This window comes from Eumetopias jubatus, unplaced genomic scaffold (genome assembly GCF_037043125.1).
Source record: "Eumetopias jubatus isolate StellerSeaLion01/CBP00866 unplaced genomic scaffold, mEumJub1_p1.0 scaffold_13, whole genome shotgun sequence".
In the NCBI taxonomy this organism is placed as follows: Eukaryota; Metazoa; Chordata; class Mammalia; order Carnivora; family Otariidae; genus Eumetopias; species Eumetopias jubatus.
This window is the reverse complement of record NW_028274819.1, coordinates 57,264,332-57,283,205: the sequence shown is the minus strand read 5'-3', so window position 1 is coordinate 57,283,205 and position 18,874 is coordinate 57,264,332. Positions and strand designations below refer to the sequence as shown.

The following is an 18,874-nucleotide window of genomic DNA, read 5'->3' as shown; positions in this document are numbered from 1 at the left end:
ACTATTCTCCTCGATAATGTAGTTGTCAATGAGAACTTGAGCCCAAGAGTGCTTAGACAATATATGAAAAGGACCGCGAGACCTCGGAGTCCAGCTGTTGCTGAACTACCGGGCGGTGAGTGTGTGAGGGTGTTTGCGTGGCTACACAAACCGTGTTGACTCAAGCCAATGACATTAGTGTGGACACAGCCACAGTTTTGGTTCAGGCTCGCCCTGTTATGATGTAACATGGAGATGCAGGTTCAAGATGAATGTCAAAACTGGAAAAAACAAATCGGGTCAAGTGAAGCAACTTCAGTTTTTATTCTTCTATACAATACATGGATATATGCATACATTTTCCTTAAAGAGCTTGCAACCCTGAGGCAATGTCCTTGGGTATATAGAGTATAGAGCAATAGCAAATGAGATCTGAGCTCCAGGAATGAAACCGGACTTCGAGAACATGATTTACTACGAATACACCTGCACATACACCAATGGTATCTACGCCTCATCTAAGCCTCTTCATCCAGTTAAGCCCAACTGCCTTGTGGTCTGCACATCAGACAGCCTGACTCTCTCCAGATCCTACATCCTACCCAGCATCTTCCTTTCCAGCTGGAATTTAATACATCAGCATGGAATTTACATATAGGGATTTCTGTCTGGTGAGTGCATTGCCAGAGAGCATGCCTGGTTTTGGACTACAGCATCTGCCCACATAGAAACTCTGGCCCCCAAAGGGGACTGGATACCATCTGACTGTTGTAATCTTGCGGGGGGGTGGGGTGTCCTTGAGCGTCCCCTGGGATCTACCACAGAGGTGAGGTTTTTCCTCTGATTTCAGGGTTATACCAAGCTGGGGAGGTGGAAGGTGTTGGCTTCTGCATTCAAGAACCAGTGAATCTGATGTCCTCAGTTTTCAGGGTGCACAACCCATCCACTGTGAAGATGCGGCAGCAGATGGGGTGACTGGGGGCGGGAGCAGGGAGGCCTGGGTGTAAGGAGACCATTGTGCTTCTTATTCATCAAACTCATGGATGGTCAAAGGTCTTTCAGTAAATGGTGAAAACCTTTTTTGGATTATTTGGTTTTCCCAAGCTTTATAAACTATGGTGAGGGCAAATGCTTATGAGAAACTAAAAGTGAGTTTATTATATTATTTATATATTATCATCTCCCCTCCGAGGATAGCACAGAAGTGTAAATTAAAAAGCAGACAAATACCTATACGGTGACTCGAGCTAGAGAGTGACTTTTGCCTTAAAACGATCGTCAGGCCTGAAAAGCAAATCTTGCAAGCAAAATCTAACTTTGTTTGGCCCACTGATACACATGATCCTGAGTCCCTCCTTGATTTACAAAGTCTGTTTTTTGAGGAATATCCTCCATTAATTAATATTCATTTTGTGTCATAATTATTACAAGGGGTAACCAGTGCAGCTTTATCCTTTTAGGCAGCGCCCCTGTCCTGGTCCTACTGGCTGTCTGCTCACTTCACTTATCAGAACTCCTGCGTGGCCGGCGGAAGCTGGACACGTTTTCATTCAGTGCATAGATCCTTCGGGAGAACTCTTCAAATTCTCCCAGAACTTGCTCGTCACACTCCACTGCCACGGCACTATCCACTGGGATGCAGTTAAAGGCTTCCAGCTGATCGCCTGAGGTGAAACCTGTGGCTTCCATGCCGATGATCTCTTCCGCTTGCTCCACAGTACAGCAGAGCTCGGGCTCTGAGACTGGGTGGAAGTCCCCCGGGAGGTGGACGCCGGGGGAGCCAGCCTGCTCGCTGGGCAGCAGAGTGCCATTGACGGTGGCTGCATGCCCGGAGAGGCCTTCTTCTTGTTCCTGGCTAGTGTTCACACTCGCATGACCTCCGTTTAATCTGTCACCCAAAGCAACTCCTTTTTTCTTGTTTTCTTTGGAGAAGTCCAAGGAGGTATCCAGGGAGGAGGACAGAGATGTTGTCTTTCTCTCGGACTCTCCTATGGAAGGGATGGCGGGAACAGGCTGGGCGAGTGCTGAGTTGTAACTAGGGGGAGGGGTTTTGTACTGGAGTCTCTCATTCTCTGAGCTGGCCCGTTTTCGGTGTCCTTTGTCTGGGGACGGGATCCCCCCAGAGAATCCTACATCTGCGCCTCCAAATATGGAGCTTTGTCTCTTTGGAACAGGGATTGCACTGGAGGTGTGATGTCTGTCGCTGGAAGACAAACAAAAATGAGAAGTTACTTTCAACTTCTGAACTCAGCCTAAGCCTTCTGGACCCAGAGACAGGAAACGACATACTTAGGTTTGAGAGAATAAAAATTGATAATAATCAACCTTAGCATTAATTGTAGTGTCCAAATGCAAGAAAAAACATGAAGCATTCTGAATTCAAGTTTGAGAGCTTCCTTCAAGAAGGATACAAGACACACTAAAATATATCCAGAGGACAGTGCTCAGGGTGGGATGGGGGATGGAAACGATGTCGTGTGGGGAAGAGTTGAAGTAACTGGAGGCATGGGATCTGAAAGAAAATTATCTGAGGGATGTAATCAACCCCATGGCTGAAGTGCTATCAACATCCTTATTCTTGTTTTATATATTCAACTCTTAGGGTACCTGGGTGGCTCAGTCGGTTGGGCAGCTGACTCTTGGTTTTGGCTCAGGTCATGGTTGTGGGGTCCTGGGATTGAGCCCCGCATCAGGCTCTGCACTCAGTGGGGTAGTCTGCTTCAGGATTCTCTCTCTCCCTCTCCCTCTGCCCCTCCCCCTGCTTGTGCTCTCTCCCTCTCTCTAAAATAAATAAATAAATGTTAAAAAAATATTCAACTCTTATTTTATCTTCATAAAGCAGGCATCCTTATTTGGCAGAGAAGTTACATGACTTGTTCCTGATAACCTCAGGGAGGTGGTGGCAGGCTAAACCAAAACCCCTGACTCACGACTCAGTGATCAACAGCTTTTCTGACACCCAGCGCGTTACGGAACCGGCGGGGTGGGGGTCTGCACCTATGTCTATACCTGCCTAAGAGGTTATTATCTAATACCTAGATCCAGCTATTTCTTTTAATGAAGCATTAACTTGGAAAACTGCTTCTCCTTCATAAGGCTATGTAAACACACATGGTTTACACACATGTGCAAACACACAGGGTTGACAATACTCGGTCTTCAGTGCCTTCTTCTGAACTTCACTTCCTTCTCAGGAAGAGACTTTAGGGCCCGCAATAACAATCACTGTTTCGCTATACAAAGCATTTTGTTTCTAAAGTAATTTCATATATATCGTTTCACTTGGTTCTCACAAAAACCCTGTCAAGAAAGCAGGGTAATACACTATTACTCTTGAGTCTGAAACAATAATCACGACTTTTAATGGAAGTCGAGCATCTAGACCCTGGAAATGATGGTCATGTGATATGCTGTGCTAGTTGAGCCATCCTGGAGTATCGATCTCTGTTCTAGATATTACACTTGGATGAAGCCAGTCAGCTCAATACACTGGTACGAAAAGACTGGGCCCAGAGACAGGAGGTGCAAACACAAGACCCGTTTGACTTGTATTCTTCAGAGGAGGACACATACAGAGAAGTGGCTGCTCACAAAACAGCAGCTACGAGGCAGGCACAGAGGCTAGACTTGAAACTAAACCCACCCACCAAACAGCTATCACACGAGCCAGGCCTTGGGGAGGGGAAACACGCAAGACAGAGCAGGTCTGCCTCTGAGGAGCTTCCAGTCTTGCAGGAGAAAGACAGCCATAATTACCGAAATAATACATTGTCAAATTAGTTGTGATAAGTGCCCTGAAAAAGAAGGCAGGATCTAGGGCCCCTTCCACCTCTGTCCACAGCCACAAGCCCTCGTACCAGCTGCCTGCTCCCTCTTTTCTCAGATTTTTTCTGATGCTTGATTATGCCTGTGGTCTCAGACACCTAAGAAAGGGTTATTCTTCTTGCAAAAAGGCAACCACCAGGCTGCTAATCCATGGGCTCATCAGACTCCGTAGCTTGGCTGTAAGTGTTGGTGCCAGGAGAGATTTCATAATCAGGGGTAGTCACTGGTGCACATAGAAAACAAGGCAAGTAGACCAGCAAATTACTGTTTTTAGTTCTCAAGAGAAACAAAACAGAGAAAAATCTACTGGCCTTAATCTAGGTTTTCAGTTAATATGTTGTCAAAACTCACAGTAATTGGGTAAGCCACACATTTTTTGCCAACCTTGTTGTTTTTACTCTACCACTTGCTGACAGTATCCCTCTCTAAATGATTTTGCAGGGGGCCTAGGGAATCAAACCAAAACAGAGCATCAGCACCACCCACAGACTTTCTACTCTGGGCAGCCAGGCCAAGCTTTCAGTCGCCACCCCAGCCCAGGAGTGGGGGATAAATCACGTGAACCAGCCTAGAATGCTGAAGGGTGCTATCGCTGGAATACAGCCAGAGGTCCGGGGCTTGACCACTCATGGCTATGAAGGGTGAACGACAGGATAATCCCCACCGCCACTGCCACCCGCCCCCACCCCGCAAGCACCCTGTTCCACTTCTCTGCTGGGCTGCAGGGGAGCTGATAAAAGGCAGGGCAGGAGAACAGGCTTGGGCACAACAAGCTGTGCTTATGACACGAGAGGAAAGGGGGTTTTGTAGCCCTCTCAGATTCTGAGACTCTCTGAAAGCTCTCCACAACTTTGTACAACAGAAAACTAACAAAGTGTGACATCCCTCCCCTCAACTATAATGGGAAGGGAGCCATGATTTTCTTGCCCATCAATAAAGCTGAACCCTCACATCTACCTTGTGGCAAAGGTAGGTAGGTGGATGGGTTATGTGGTTTGTTCAAGGCTGCAGAACCCACATCTGAACTAGATTCGGTCTGCCTCCAGAGCCCATGCTGTCTGTTGCGTCCCAAGTGGGAACATCACATTCAGATTCAACTAACATTTGCTAACTGCTAATGAAATGCCCGACCTCAAGCTAAATGCCATTACATAGGCTTTCTCATTTAACCCACCCAGCCTGTCTCTAAGCTCTGGGGTGCTACTCCTATTTTAATGGATGGATTCTAAGGTTTTGCAAGGTACAGACTAGCATTTTCTGACATCCTGACATCAAAGTTCCTTTAGATTTTTAGGAGAACCCAGGTAATGACAGTATCAGATACAATCTGGAAAGCCCAAGTAACAGGAAAATGTTCCCCCTGGAGAATGGTAAAGAAATCAGTTACTATAGGTAGTCAGGAAAGTCTCCGTGTCTAGAGTTTGCCCTTCAATCACCACATGTTGTCTTTCCCCCATTTTTAGCCACATGTAACAATACCTTTTGAAACTTTTTATTAAAGTCTTTCTTATAATCTTAAAGAGAGTAAGTTGAAGAGAAGGGGATCTTCTTGATAACGCTGGGCTATCGATACGAACATGTATGACTGAACTGTGACAAGGGGAAGAGATGACAAGACGCTCAGTGGCGTGGCGTCTGGGTCTCAGGCTCTCTCGCCCTCACCCACGCTTCCCTGGGTCCTCTCTCACCACCGGGCTGGCGGTGCACCTGAGACAGTGCCCTCATCTGCAGGCCCTTGTCTATTGTTAATGTCTGCTTTGGGCTCGCTGTGCCCGCCTGTGGTGGATGGCCCGAGAACTGTGTGCAAAGTAAGAGTACAAAGGCCTGAGTGAGGGGCATATCATGCTTGACTTTATGAGTTTTGTAACATTAGTTTTGGCTGCTCAGAGTTAATTTTTTTTATTACTTCCAGGATCTTAGCAGTGGTCCAGATTTTTCAGATAGCTGAGTTCTAAACAGCTCAAGTGTTGAATGATTACATTAAAATATATACAAACACACATGCATTTTTAATTATTATAATAATTTATACTCCCCAGAAAACTAAAAAAATATAAACTATATAAAAAATAGAAATCACTCACAAGCCCATTACCTATCAAATAACCACAATTAATTGAGTATTTTGTTTTTAGACTTTGATTTTACATTATGTGTGTTTAAAAAAGAGAAAAAAACCTAAAGTTATGTTTGTGGCCTATATATACAATTCCGTACCCTGCCATTGGATTTCATTAAAACCTTTTGGTAAACAATTCTAAACGGCTGCTCCATTGAATGGAATACCATTCCCTTATTTTGTATTTCTAAAATTTTACTATTAAAAAACAAACTGCTACAAGCATCTCTATATAGAAACACAATGTATAGATTTTTGATAAAATAATTTGGATTTTAACATTTAAAAGAAAGTTCGCAGAAGAAACCTTTGTTACACATTTTAGTACAAGCTAAAGTCTTTCTTTCTTTCTTTATATATATTTATTTATTTATATTTATATATTTATATATATTTTTATATATTTATATATATACATATATATACAAAATTTATATATATATACATATATATAAATATATGTATATTTATATACAGTCTCTCTGTATTTCTAAAATTTTACTATTAAAAAACAAACTGCTACAAGCATCTCTATATAGAAACACAATGTATAGATTTTTGATAAAATAATTTGGATTTTAACATTTAAAAGAAAGTTCGCAGAAGAAACCTTTGTTACACATTTTAGTACAAGCTAAAGTCTTAAAATAAGAAGAGGGGCGTTTTACCTCTACTACCGCCTAAAATACAGAAAGGTAGCAATTAAAGAGGCAAATGAGAGATGAAAAAAGAATGCCTGGAAGGTTTCAAGATTCTTTCTGTCTGATTACAGTCTGGCTTAATGACTATTTCATCTAAATGGAAGAAGAGGTCGAAATGCATAGACTTACTAATTACATGACCAATTTTTAAAGGCTGTTGACAATTTACTTATCAAATGAAATTAGTACATTATTTAAGTTGTGATGATGAGTCACTTATTGGGAATTTTTACTCTTAGAAACAAAGAGAGTAAACCTGGATGTTTTGGGGAGGGGTGGATGCTGTAGGAAACATGGTAGCTTTGCTTCATCCTCCACTCTAGCCAGGGGTCCCTAAGTGTCCTGCAGCACTAGATCAGGGCCCAAAGTCTGAGGTTTGGCAACTGGACCGAGTCCCCTAGTTCACCGCACACATTCTCATTAGCCATTTGCCTTGAGTGGATGTCTTTTCCAGCTTGGCCTAGGTCCAAACTGGAAACCTGGAAACATGACATCTGGGGTTTAATGCTGAAATTAAAAGGAATTTATTAAAAAACAACCACCCAAAGATACTGTAATTGCCAATTTACCAGGCCACGGTTTAGGGAACCATGGGATAGGTTGTTGAATAATTGAACCACATCGGGACTGTTAGATTACTTCATAATCAACCTTTTGCTACAAGTACAAAAGGATACCCTAGAGTCATAAACAATAGCCTGATGAGGGAGAAGCCAAGTAGTTTGGAGTTTAGAGATCAAGGAGGGCAGTCTGGTTTAAATTTGGCTTCTTTGATCAAGTCTTTTCTGATCTCTCTAAATTAAGGTGATTAATTTATTTCTCATTCTGTGAGTCCTTATTTATTGTAGTCAGTTACCTTTTGTTATGTCTTCAGCTGTATCTGGAGAGAGTGCTGGTGATGACAAAGGATGCTCAAAACGTGGATTCTACTCCAAGCTCTGCAACGATGACTGTCTATTTGGAGTTACAATTTAAGTCAGACTCTGCACTTGCTCATTATATGACTATATGACTGTAGGCAGCCCCTCATCTTCTTTGTGCTTCAGTTTTCTCCTTCATAAAACAGATCACTGGACTACAGTAAGAATTAAAGAGAATAACGCACTTGCAATCTTAACAGAATGCCTGGCATATATGCTACTGGCAGCAGTAGCTGTTAATTGTGGTTGCTGTCATCAGCTTCCATGGGCTTCGGATTCCAAAAGAATTGCCCTCATGTTACAGAAGGGGTAACCGAGGCTCAAAGGCATTAATGTCTGGGACCATAGAACACAGGTAATCAGAAATAAAGACCAGAATCTCGGTCTCCTTCCTCCTGCCACGTCCTCCTATACGGAATGCTGTTTAGAATAGGGACAAACAGAACTCTTCCCACCTGCTCCAGCCCCACTTCTGCACAGAAGGGAGCCAGCTGCAAGAAGGAGAAAAAGAACTGAGGCAAGTGTAAAAGAGTTCTGGAGGAAAAGAACTAACTCAAAAGCAAAACATCGCCCCAGTTTTTTTTCTTTTTTCTTGAAGACATGGGGCGGGGAAGGCTTTATGCTCAACTGCCTCTATTTACATGATCTACCAAATGCTCAGGGACTATAAAAACTTCCCAGAATCCTTGGAGGTACATTCCAATTGTCCCCAAACCCCTGATGTATCATTTTTCTATATGAATCTAGCTTTGGGGAGAAAGAATTTTTGTAAGAGGGGAATTTCTGTTGTCCCAGCCTAAATATGGAGGACCCTGCTCTGCCTTTTATGACCGTAATACGGATACTTTGCCGTGAAGCCAACCTGGGAGACAGCAGAACCCAGTTCATCCCCACCCCCTGCCACTAATCTTGCCTCTGCCACTTTCTTCTTTCTTCTCTTCTTTCTGCTAGTTTTATTGCTTAAAGCAATAGCCTCCTTTAAACAGAAGGATTGGGAGAGAGAAAACAAGGTAAGAAAGCACTGGTCCAAAATGTGTTTCCATTTCTGCGTCTCCCTATATAATGTTCCAGATGTCGGTAAGGAGCCCCGCCAGCATGGGGCACGGGACACAGGACATGACTGAGCACTGACCGCTCTGAACCAATGTCTCCTCTTCTGCAAAACGTGAAGATCCACCTAACAATGCTTAGGGTAGGAGTAAAATTCTTAGCACAATGAGTAGGTACTCCACAGATTGCTATTAATGATAGAACAGCAGCAGCTAACATTAACGGAGTGTGATGAAGTAGGTATTCTGTTGATAGCTTTCTACGTGGTCTTGCTTCATCGTCACATCTCTATGAAGTATTACGAACGTCATCCTTTTACAGATGAAGAAACTGAGGCTCAGAGGTTACGTCACTTGCCCGAGGTCAAAACAACCCACTGTGCTTGAACAAATGCAATCTGACTAAATAAATGTTAGTTTCGTTCTCTCTCTCAGTCCCCAGGGCTTGCCACCAGAACACTGACATTTGATCAGACTTCTATTTGAGGGAGGAGTGAGACTCAGAGGGATAATTTTTAGGCTAAGTGTCTTAGTGTCTTTTTTTTTCTTTTCTCTTCCTGCCTCTGTTATTAAGTTTGGGTGGCTTTTTTGGCTTCCCAGGAACTGTTGTTCTGTTATAAGAATGCTGATGGATTCCAAGCATCAATTATGAAAACAGGAAGACACCTTGCCACAAAACGATATAAATGTGGAGACTTAGGGGAAAGGGAAATAGAGGAAAAATGTAAAGATTTACCACATCGAGGCAGTTCTTGAAGGCAGGGTGAATTTTTAGCCATTTGAAATGATTTTGTTCCCTATTCTCTTTCAGATTCACTTGTGCTGGTTTTATCTGTCTACAACCAGGTTTCATTCTGTAAGGTACTGGGAAAGAACACAGTTCACAGTCTCAAATATGTGTCTTTCCCTCCTACAAAATGTTTCCTCTGAGGAACATTACTAGATCACAGCTGGTCAAAATGCTAAGTCTTGATTGTCTGGATCCTGGCCAAAGTCTACAGCTACAATTCGGTGGACTAAGAATACTTAAAAAGAAAAAAATCCCACTTTTTTAAACAACATTCGATCTTCTTTCTCCCCCTGCAGCAAGCTATGACCTCACGGCAGTGAGGTCTCTCCATGGAGGTGTTTAAGTTGGTTTACGGCCATTAGAAATGTTTGAAGCTCTAGGTACTACTCTGCGCCAATAGCATGTCAACTGTGCTAAAAAAGCAATAATAGTTTCTCACCTTCTTAAAGATTACTGCTTAAATAATGCAGAGCAACGCCAGGGCTACGGAGAGTGCCAAAAGCAGGTTGCCAAGGCGAAGCTGAGGTAGAATTACGTCTGTTGGCAGCTACGAAATTATGACATAAAGTTAGTTTTTTTAAAAAAACAACCTCCATATATTAGACTACTATCCTTTTTCAGAATCCAGCAAAAGCTGGGATTTATCTTCCTCCTTGCTCTCTCTTATATCAAGTAGAAGCACAGAGATTCCTTTTGGGAGAGCCAAATTTTACAGCTAGATCTTATCTCTCAGGAGGTGGCTGGGGGTTAACAGTTTTAAGCATGCAGTCTCCTGACCACAGGCAAGCAATCTAAAGGCCACTCGCCATTACCAGATAAGCGAAAGTGCTTCATCTTTGCCCTGGATGTTAACAAAAACAAGAAACAAAATAAAAATAGAAACAATCTTGGGCCAAAAGCATAGGCTGAAACCTGTGCCAATGGTCACCTTTCCCCTGGGCTCAGCTTGGAAGGTTTACTGCCGAAGTCTGACTAAATAAAAACAGAAAGTTTAAAAAGGTATAACCGAACAAAGGAGCCTTTAAATTTTATTTAAACTAAGGACTAATGGAAAGATGAATTTGTGAAAGAGAAAGTTCCATAGGCAAAGGGTAAAACAAGCAAGCTGAAGAAATCCATTTCCCCAGGCTATGTGATTCGACCGAGGGCCTGGCCATCAGGCCTCCGTCGCCCCGGACAACAGGGCTTAGCTTGGGAAAGAGAGGCCTCAGCGCAGGGCAGTGGACAGAGGCTAAGGGAGTGCCCACAGGCAGGAGCCCATCTGGAGGCCAGCTCACCTTAGTCTCAAGGCTGAGCTCCCTGGAATCAGGGAATAGAGAGAGATCCTTAGGGAGATAGAGAGGGGTCTCAGGAGGAGTCAAGTCAACCACTTCACCCATCAGCTTTCACTGTAAGAAATCATCATACAAACTGATGTTTTAAAATCACATTATGTGGGCCCATTTTAAAATGGTCTGCAGAAACAGAAAGAGGTGCCAGAGATGATACCGGGCCCTCCCTGGACAATACTTGGGACATGGGGAGTAATAAAGTATTTATGCTGAGAATTAGTGGGGGACAAAATAGCCCTGACCTTTGCCAGGGAGGAACAGCAATCTCACAGAGCCCAGCCTCAGAGAGACCTCAACAGAGAGACTAGACTAAAACCTTGGTCAGGGAATGTTTTCTGAATTTCAAAAAGTAGACTTGCAGAGAGAAAACTAAAGGAAGTTCTAGGCTCCAGAAGCCAGTGACAGACTCTGTGAAAGATACTGCTAAAGCTGAGCTACCACTACATTTCTAATAAGCTCTGACATGAGCTGAACCATGGGGCTTTAGTGCTTTGTTATTTTAAAAGAAAAACGAAGAGCTCTGCCTCCATTTCCCGAGACGCTGGAGGCCTTCAGAAGAACTGCCCGAATTACACTTAGCCACCATCTAATCATTACTTAGTGACAGACTGGGGGGCTCCAGGGGTAATATCTGGGGAACCTTATCTTTGGTAGTCCTCCAGACTATGAAGAGGTGCAGCATGAAACTGTATGCATATTGACAAAGAATTTACTCCCTAATTCAAATATATATTGAATGTCTCTTATGCACTAAAGACATTTTCAATAATGATTGAAAATAAGGCCACAGCTCCTGCTTTGTAGCGCTTACCCCAGAGTGGGAGAGGACACATACCTGTCACAAAATTATGACAAAAATGTAAAATGATAACCTCTGACACATGCTGTGCAGGAGAGGACATGGGCTTAGAGAGCGTGTAACAGAACTGACCCAGAAAAGGCCAAGAACTGAAGGGTTAGAATTTTTCACCAGGTAAAAATTGGTGGGCAAGAGCATCTTCCAGGCAAAAGGAAGGGCATATGCTAAGACCCTATGTCAAGACAGAGAACACATTTGAGGACCCAAAGGGTCATCAAGTGGAGAGCAGCATGGTAGAAGATAAAGCTGGCGAGGGAAACATGGGGATCATGCAGAAGTCCACAGACCATGTTGGTAATTTTTCTCTTTAAGCCTTTAAAATGTTTAGGCTAGTGGTGTGGGGGCGGGGAGGGGCGAAGGTGGTAGAAAGAGAGATCTATTAATTGATTGATTGATCTGTATTTTGGAAACTGCCCTTTGGCTGAAGTTGGACAATAGACTGGAGGGGCCCCAGAGCGGACACTGGGGACCACAGGCTGTGTGGCAGTGTAGGTGAGAGACGATGGGGGCTTGGAAATATACCAATATAGACAGGCAGACCCATCAGGGGAAATCAGCGGGTGTTGCTAAGGTTAGATGTGGGGATGAGAGGGAAAGTGAGGAAGCAGGGATTATGAAAGCTTTCTGGCCACTGTGAACGAATGGGTGGAGATTCCATTTGCTGTAAACAGAGCACCAGAAGCCCACGATGCTCATGGGGGTTGGGATGGACGGCAGGAAGAAAAAAACACAGGCACACAGAATGTGCCATGAAAACATCCAGGAGGCAGTCTGAAGAGAGGCGTAATATCTGAAAAGAGACCTGGGATGAAGATTTGTACTTGTGCTTCATTTCAATGGGGGTGATAATTAAAATGATGGTGATAGGTAAGATCACCTTGGCCTGGAGAACAAACTGAGAAAAAAGAGGGTCTAGGACTGAACCTTGAGGAGCTGTTTTTTATGCTGAGGTAGAGGAAGAGGAGCTTGTAAATGAGATAAGAAGGAGCGGTCAGAGAGGAAAGAAGCAAACTAGAAGAGGGTTATGATAGCATTCCTTCTCTGAAATCACAAGGTGCTAAATAGTCCCTTGTATGAAACATTTTAGTCTTAACATTGTTACAAGCGAGGCTGTACTGAGTAACCAAGTGGGGGCCTAAAATTGTCCGGCCTGAACCCAAGGCTGGGTCACCTTTAAGTTATTTTAACCTCTCTGTGCCTCAGTTTCCTCATCAAGAAGATGAGGCGGGATAATGGGTCCTAATTCCCAGGGTTGTTATGAGGATTACATGAGTTAACTAATATATTCAAAATGCCCTGGAAGAGTGCCTGGTTTGCTGTAACAGCCATTTGACATTAGCTATAATGGCATTACTTACTATATACTGCTCTTTACTAACAGAAGAATTGTTGAGGAAGCATCATATAAAATGATCTTTAATGTTAAACTCCAAACTTAAAACACAGGGAATTGTATCTGAATTGATTTTAAACTCAAAGATCTTACTGAAGTAATCGGCGGTCACTTTTACTGCTGCAAACCCTTGTCAGCTTTTGGCGGGCACAGACCATAGTTCTACAGGCTTCTTGAAACTTAATATAGTGCTTTAGATCAGCTTATCTGCTGATACTTAGCACGTGCTAAAGAGTCCCTCCTAAAAAACACTGACTTCTTAATGCAGGATATGTAAGGGCTTTTCTGCTAATTCTTTCCCTCCATTCATTTAAATATGCCCATCTTCCAAAGCCCAATTCAAGTCCGACCTCCTTCACTAAGCCTTCTTTAACCATGTCAACTTAAAGTAATCTCTTTGAACAGCCACGGTACTTGTAATTATCCCATCCAACTCATGTTTAATATGACCACTTGTGTTTCAACACCTATTTCAGTAGACATTACTGACATCCACATTCACTGCCTAGCAATCTGCTTGGCTCTGGAAATAACGAAACGTATAAAATAAGGTTTCTATCAGTAAGGAGTTCCCACTATAGTCGAGAAGATGGAGAGAGTTAACCAATAACCAGCACACCACGGGGCTTTGCGTACAATATATACTTTGTATATTGTAATGGAGGAGGGAGCCGGTCTTCATCTGGAGGACTCATCACAGGAGGCTATATTCAATTGGCATCTTGAAGGACAAGGGGGCGTTAACCAGGCTGTGTGTGTATATAGAGGGAAGAGTAAGAAATGATGGGAAGGATAGTTTAAGGAGGATATGTGTGCAGTCCAACTATGGAGCCAAGTCTTGTAAACACTGTAAGGGGGAACTTGTCTTCTATTTCTTGAAATCTACTCCTTCACTTTCCGATCTAATGTAGTAAAGATTTAGTGAGTATTAACTGAACTTACTTGTTTTATGAATAAATGGATTTAATTAGTTATACTCAAAAGGAATAATTTATGGTTTTTTCTTTTGGCAATGTGTTGAGAAACATTCTGTTAATATAAAAAAAAGGTAAAAAGAAGAATACTACACGGTTACTTATAACATGAAAAAACTATTTAAAGATACAGCTATAGTAAATCTAAATGAGAATATTATGCAACCATTAAAATGATGCTAAGAAGTTTTAAATGGCAGTTATAAGAGGCTTAAGATATGATATACAAAAAAGTCTGGTATGTACAACTGTATCAGCGATGCTGTCCGACACTGTAGCCACTAGTGTATCTGCAATGTGGCTAAGCTGGGTCTGAGATGTGCTGTGTTAAAATATATACTGGATTGAGAAGGCTTAGTATGAAAAAAGGAATGTAAAGTATTTTATGAATAATTTTAAAAATCATGATTATATGTTGATAAGTTATAAATGGATTTTATTGGGATTAAAGAATATATTATTAAGATTAATTTACCTATTCCTTTTTACCTTTTTATAATACAGCTGCCAGAAAATTTAAATTTACATATGTGGCTCAGACTATATTTCTATTGGACAGTGCTGGTATAGACCACAGGATCTCAACTATGTAAGAAACACACAGAAAATGGATCAACTTAACAATGGAGTTTGTTCCTAGATTGTGGGGTTATTGTTCTCCCTTCTTCTGTATATTTTTACATCTTCCAAATCTGATTCATTGAGCACTTATTATTTTATAATCAGAAGGAATTAATAGAAATAAACAAGATACACGTGAAAAACAAAGAGAAAAAGATTCCAAGTTGGTTCAAGACTTGGTTGCCGGAGGTTGAGAAACGAAGCCCAGGGATACCCAAATGACCTTCTGTCACTGATGGAGTGGTTAGCACACAAAGGATGTTGGCCACAGCTGTTCTCCATCCTGACTGGAGACAGAAAAAAGCGGAAATGGGTGTTAACCGCAGGAGGGGGCCTGTAAGTTAAATATAGGGAAGAATTTCCTGAAGCGAGGGTGTTTAAACTCTGGAATGAGTTATGGAAGAAGCCTGGTCCCCCAAGGTCTTTTAAAATACTACAGATACCCACATGCCTTGTGTGTTCCTGTCTAGAGGCAACGAGATGCCTTGTAAGGTCCTTCTAAAATAGCGATCTTAGAGTAAATAACTCCAATAAAACTTTCGTTTTCATTTATTTTTGACCAGGCTTCAGTTTTCATATTAAGGATGCCAGCCTGCAAGAAGTACTTGAAAGGCAAGACCATCTGATGCCGCTACCTTAAGTGGTACACTTGAGACTTCAAAGACAATGTCATTTGATCTAAATTTAAAACTAACATCAGTTAGACAGCATGTTTTTTAAGTCCCTCAGGGTCTCCTGCCAGAAACACTAGTTAGCATAAGCATGATGGAGGGAAGGAAAGAGGACACATTTGCTTTTAAAGAGGATTTAAAAAGTTGCTAATGCTGGATACTGCCTCATTTCCAAAGGTGAATAGTTTGGCTTGAGAGCCAAACTATTATATTGTTACCCTCAGCTTTTAAAGAAGGTAGACTGGCTCACTTGCTCTTGATTTTCATTATCCTCAGTTTACTTAAGGAAAAAAAAAAAGACTTTCTTAAAATGTGCCAAAGTTCGTTCTTTCCTTCCTTCCTTCCTTTAGCTGTTCAGCTTGGTCCTCTCTATTTATGAAAAGGAATGGAAGACTAGATAAAAAGTAGTTCAGCAGAAACACTATCTAGAGATTTATACCACTTAAGTGAGATGACCATACATAAAGCCACTAGTCGTTCCTTCCTAAGTCACATCATTAAGTACTAGAAGGAATCTGAAGAAATATCCCAGCAAGCTGCGGAATAGTCAATGATGCTTCTCTTTAGTGTCTCATCTTCAATAAGGTCACTGAAATTGACGTGGTCTCTATAAAAAAGGCACACCTGGTCCTAAAACGTCAAACAACTCAGACCAAGGTTGACCTCCATCGGTTAACAGACTGTCCACTGAAGCTGGGTCTCAGGCTCCAGGCCCCACATGACAGCAAGAATGCACAATGCACAGGAAAATTTTTGCAAGTCACGTCCTTCAAAATATTAATTTGTTTTATCTATTCATTTAGATTCTAAACTAAACAACTGTCATCTAAACAAAGCAGGAATTATCTTACACTTTTGAATCTTTTTCGTCTCTTAAATAGTGCTCTATGCAGAGGAGACCGTTAATGAATTGTTAAAAGCATAAATCCTACTTAATAATATTTTGCACAGTCCTTTTTAGTTTATAAATCGCTTAGACATGATCTTATTTGCTCCATACAACTATGCTTGGGAAATAAGGCTGGTGCTATTAACTCCATCTAAAGAAGTAATACTCAAAAACAATTTATGAAAATTAAGTGACAGAGCTGAAGTTGGAGCCTACATTTTTTGATTCCCAAATCTAGTGCTCCTTCTGCTATATCACGCTGCCTTGCACAAAGCTGCTGGTTTAAGCTCTATAGTCGAGAAAAATTAAGCAGAATAAAAAATTCCGTGTATAAAGCAGGACAGATGGTTTTGAAATCCCACTTTTATCATGTCTTATTCTGAAAATAACAACATGAAATTGGAGGACAGCAAACACTGGAGGCAAGCATATGTTTTAGGCCAACCCATGTCCTTCCTTCAGTTTTCTTGTTTCTTCAGGGAATGGAGTTGAAACATAATCATTTTTGTTTCTTTTTGTTCTTAAAGTTCCCAAATTCTTCACAAAGTTTTAAGATTCTGAGTTTCTACCTCTCTGAGTATATGGGGTAGGATAAGCTTCAAAGATTGTTTTTACCAGAACTGCAGCCCTGATATTGTAGCAGTGTATTTTTCTAGTACTCTGGACTTGACTCTGGTGCATTTCCCTGTGGAAGGTAATAGGTGTTAGGTGGTAGTTGGCACAGAGACAGGAGAGCTGGCAGGGCAGAGAAGGAGAAAGATGACCACTGACTAAGAAGGGGCAGCATCGTGTGATAAAAAGACAAGAGCCAGATATCTGGGTTTCTGGCCCTAGCCGTATCACGTAGGAGCATGTGACCTTGGCAAATCACTTTGCATTTTTCTTTTTAAGATTTATCTATTTGAGAGAGAGAGCAGGGGGAGAGACAGAAGGAGAGGAGGAGAGAATCCTCAAGCAGACCCCCCTGCCACCCTGCTCCCGCAGAGCCCTTATGGAGCCCACCGTTGCTGGGCTCCATCTCACAACCGTGAGATCATGACCTGATCATGACCCGAGCCAAAATCAAGTGTCGGCCACTTAACTGACTGAGCCACCCAGGTGCCCCTCACTCCACACTTCTAAGTCTTGGCTCTCTGGTCTGTGAAATGGTGATTATCGGCCTTGTCCTCACAGGGTTATTGCAAACTTAAATAAAAACATGGAACATTTTGCAAGTAAGAGACTTATTATTTATAACTTCTAATTCCATGTGAGAGGTACCTAAGAAGATAGGTATCAAAAGAAGTAGGTAAGCAAACAGATTTGTAGGATACCAATCTCTATGGCTCTCAAAGGGTTTTATAAAGGACTTGGGGAAAGCAAGAGGGAGAAGATGACTATTTTGTATCATTAACATACAAGAGCCACTATTAAAAAATGTGACCAAGAACCATATTCTATACCTATTTGTAGATATTAAAGGAAAAACAAAATACCTATAACAAAGAATGGATTACTACTTGAAAACAGAGATTCACTTATCCATTACATGTGTATGAGAGCTATCAGTAACTGCTGCTGTGTGCCCAGCAGTATGCTAGACGTCTATCTATTTAACCCTCATAGCAATCTACCAGGTAGGCATTATTGACTCCATTTGCAGATAAATTTAAGCTGACAGTTTCAACTTGTTTGAAGTTTTAGAGACCTTGTCCCAGCTCTCACCCACAGCCCCCACACCAGGAAGTCAATGACTTCCTCTGACTGTTCCAAAGAACTTATCTACCTAGAATACTTCATGCTTTCTATTTCTATTATATATTGCTTGTTCCTATTTCGTTGCCTCAATTAGACTATACCCCCCCTGAATGTAAGTTCAAGGAGTATATTCCATGAATAGAACAAGATGGATGGCTAATTTATCTACTCAGTCCTCAGCTGCTCAAGAGCCTAGCGGTTAAGATTTTGGTGGAAGAAATGAACCTATGCTACGGAGGGACTACATATTCATCTCGGCATCTGCCACTGTGCCTGTTGAGTAAATGAATGAAGTAGGATGTGTCTTAAAAGTGAGAAAGCAACATTCGGATAGGGCAGAGGCAAGGGGAGGCTATTCTGGGTAGTGGGAACTTCAGTTCTGAGTAAAGTCTGAGTAAAGAACTGAAATCAGAAACGAGCGCGGTCTGTCTGGGGCTTGGCGGAGAGCGGGTGAGAGAGCAGAGGAGAGACACAGTCAAGGCACTGTCCCAGGACCTGAATGCTGGGGCCCCATCACACGGTCCGTTCACGCCCACCAAAGCAACTCAGTTTTAAACTTACTGCCTTACCGGCAGGCATCAAGCAGCAGCTTTGCGTGTGCATTTTTCCCTGACTGTAATTTAGCATTAGCATCAGCTGTGCATGTGCTTGTCAGCTTCAATCATGGGACTTTGTAGTTAGTAGTAAAAGAAAAATGGGATGTTTAAATGGCATGCTGGTGGCTTTTAACCAAATGACTCAAGAGTACAACCTCTGACTTGAAATTCTGCTTTTCAAAATTGTGTTGCTTGGCAGTTACACTGGGGTTAAGTGATCCTAGGATGAGAAAATGGGGACTTCTTTTGGAAAGAGCTAAAGCACTGAGGACTGTGCCCCATGTAACTGTGTTCAAGAGGAAAAGGGGTTAGTTTTGGGATTAATCAGATAGATGCTTTTGATATTAGATCAGAATTCTGTAATGGGAAAGAAAAAAAAAATCACGTCCTTAAAGAAATTTTCATCACACTGTCTGTTCT

The 18,874-nt window shown here is 42.0% G+C and overlaps 1 protein-coding gene across 2 annotated transcripts in view; it reads right to left on the bottom strand.

Moving 5' to 3' along the window:
* Positions 1-279: 279 nt before the first annotated feature.
* UVRAG (UV radiation resistance associated) overlaps positions 280-18,874 on the bottom strand; it is a 327,746-nt gene continuing 309,151 nt past the window's right edge. For both annotated transcript variants that reach the window (XM_028115861.2, XM_088017675.1), the window contains one exon: positions 280-2,182. In XM_028115861.2, coding sequence (XP_027971662.1) covers positions 1,480-2,182 — 703 coding nt within the window. In that variant the 3' untranslated portion in view covers positions 280-1,479. The remainder of the gene's footprint in view (positions 2,183-18,874) is intronic.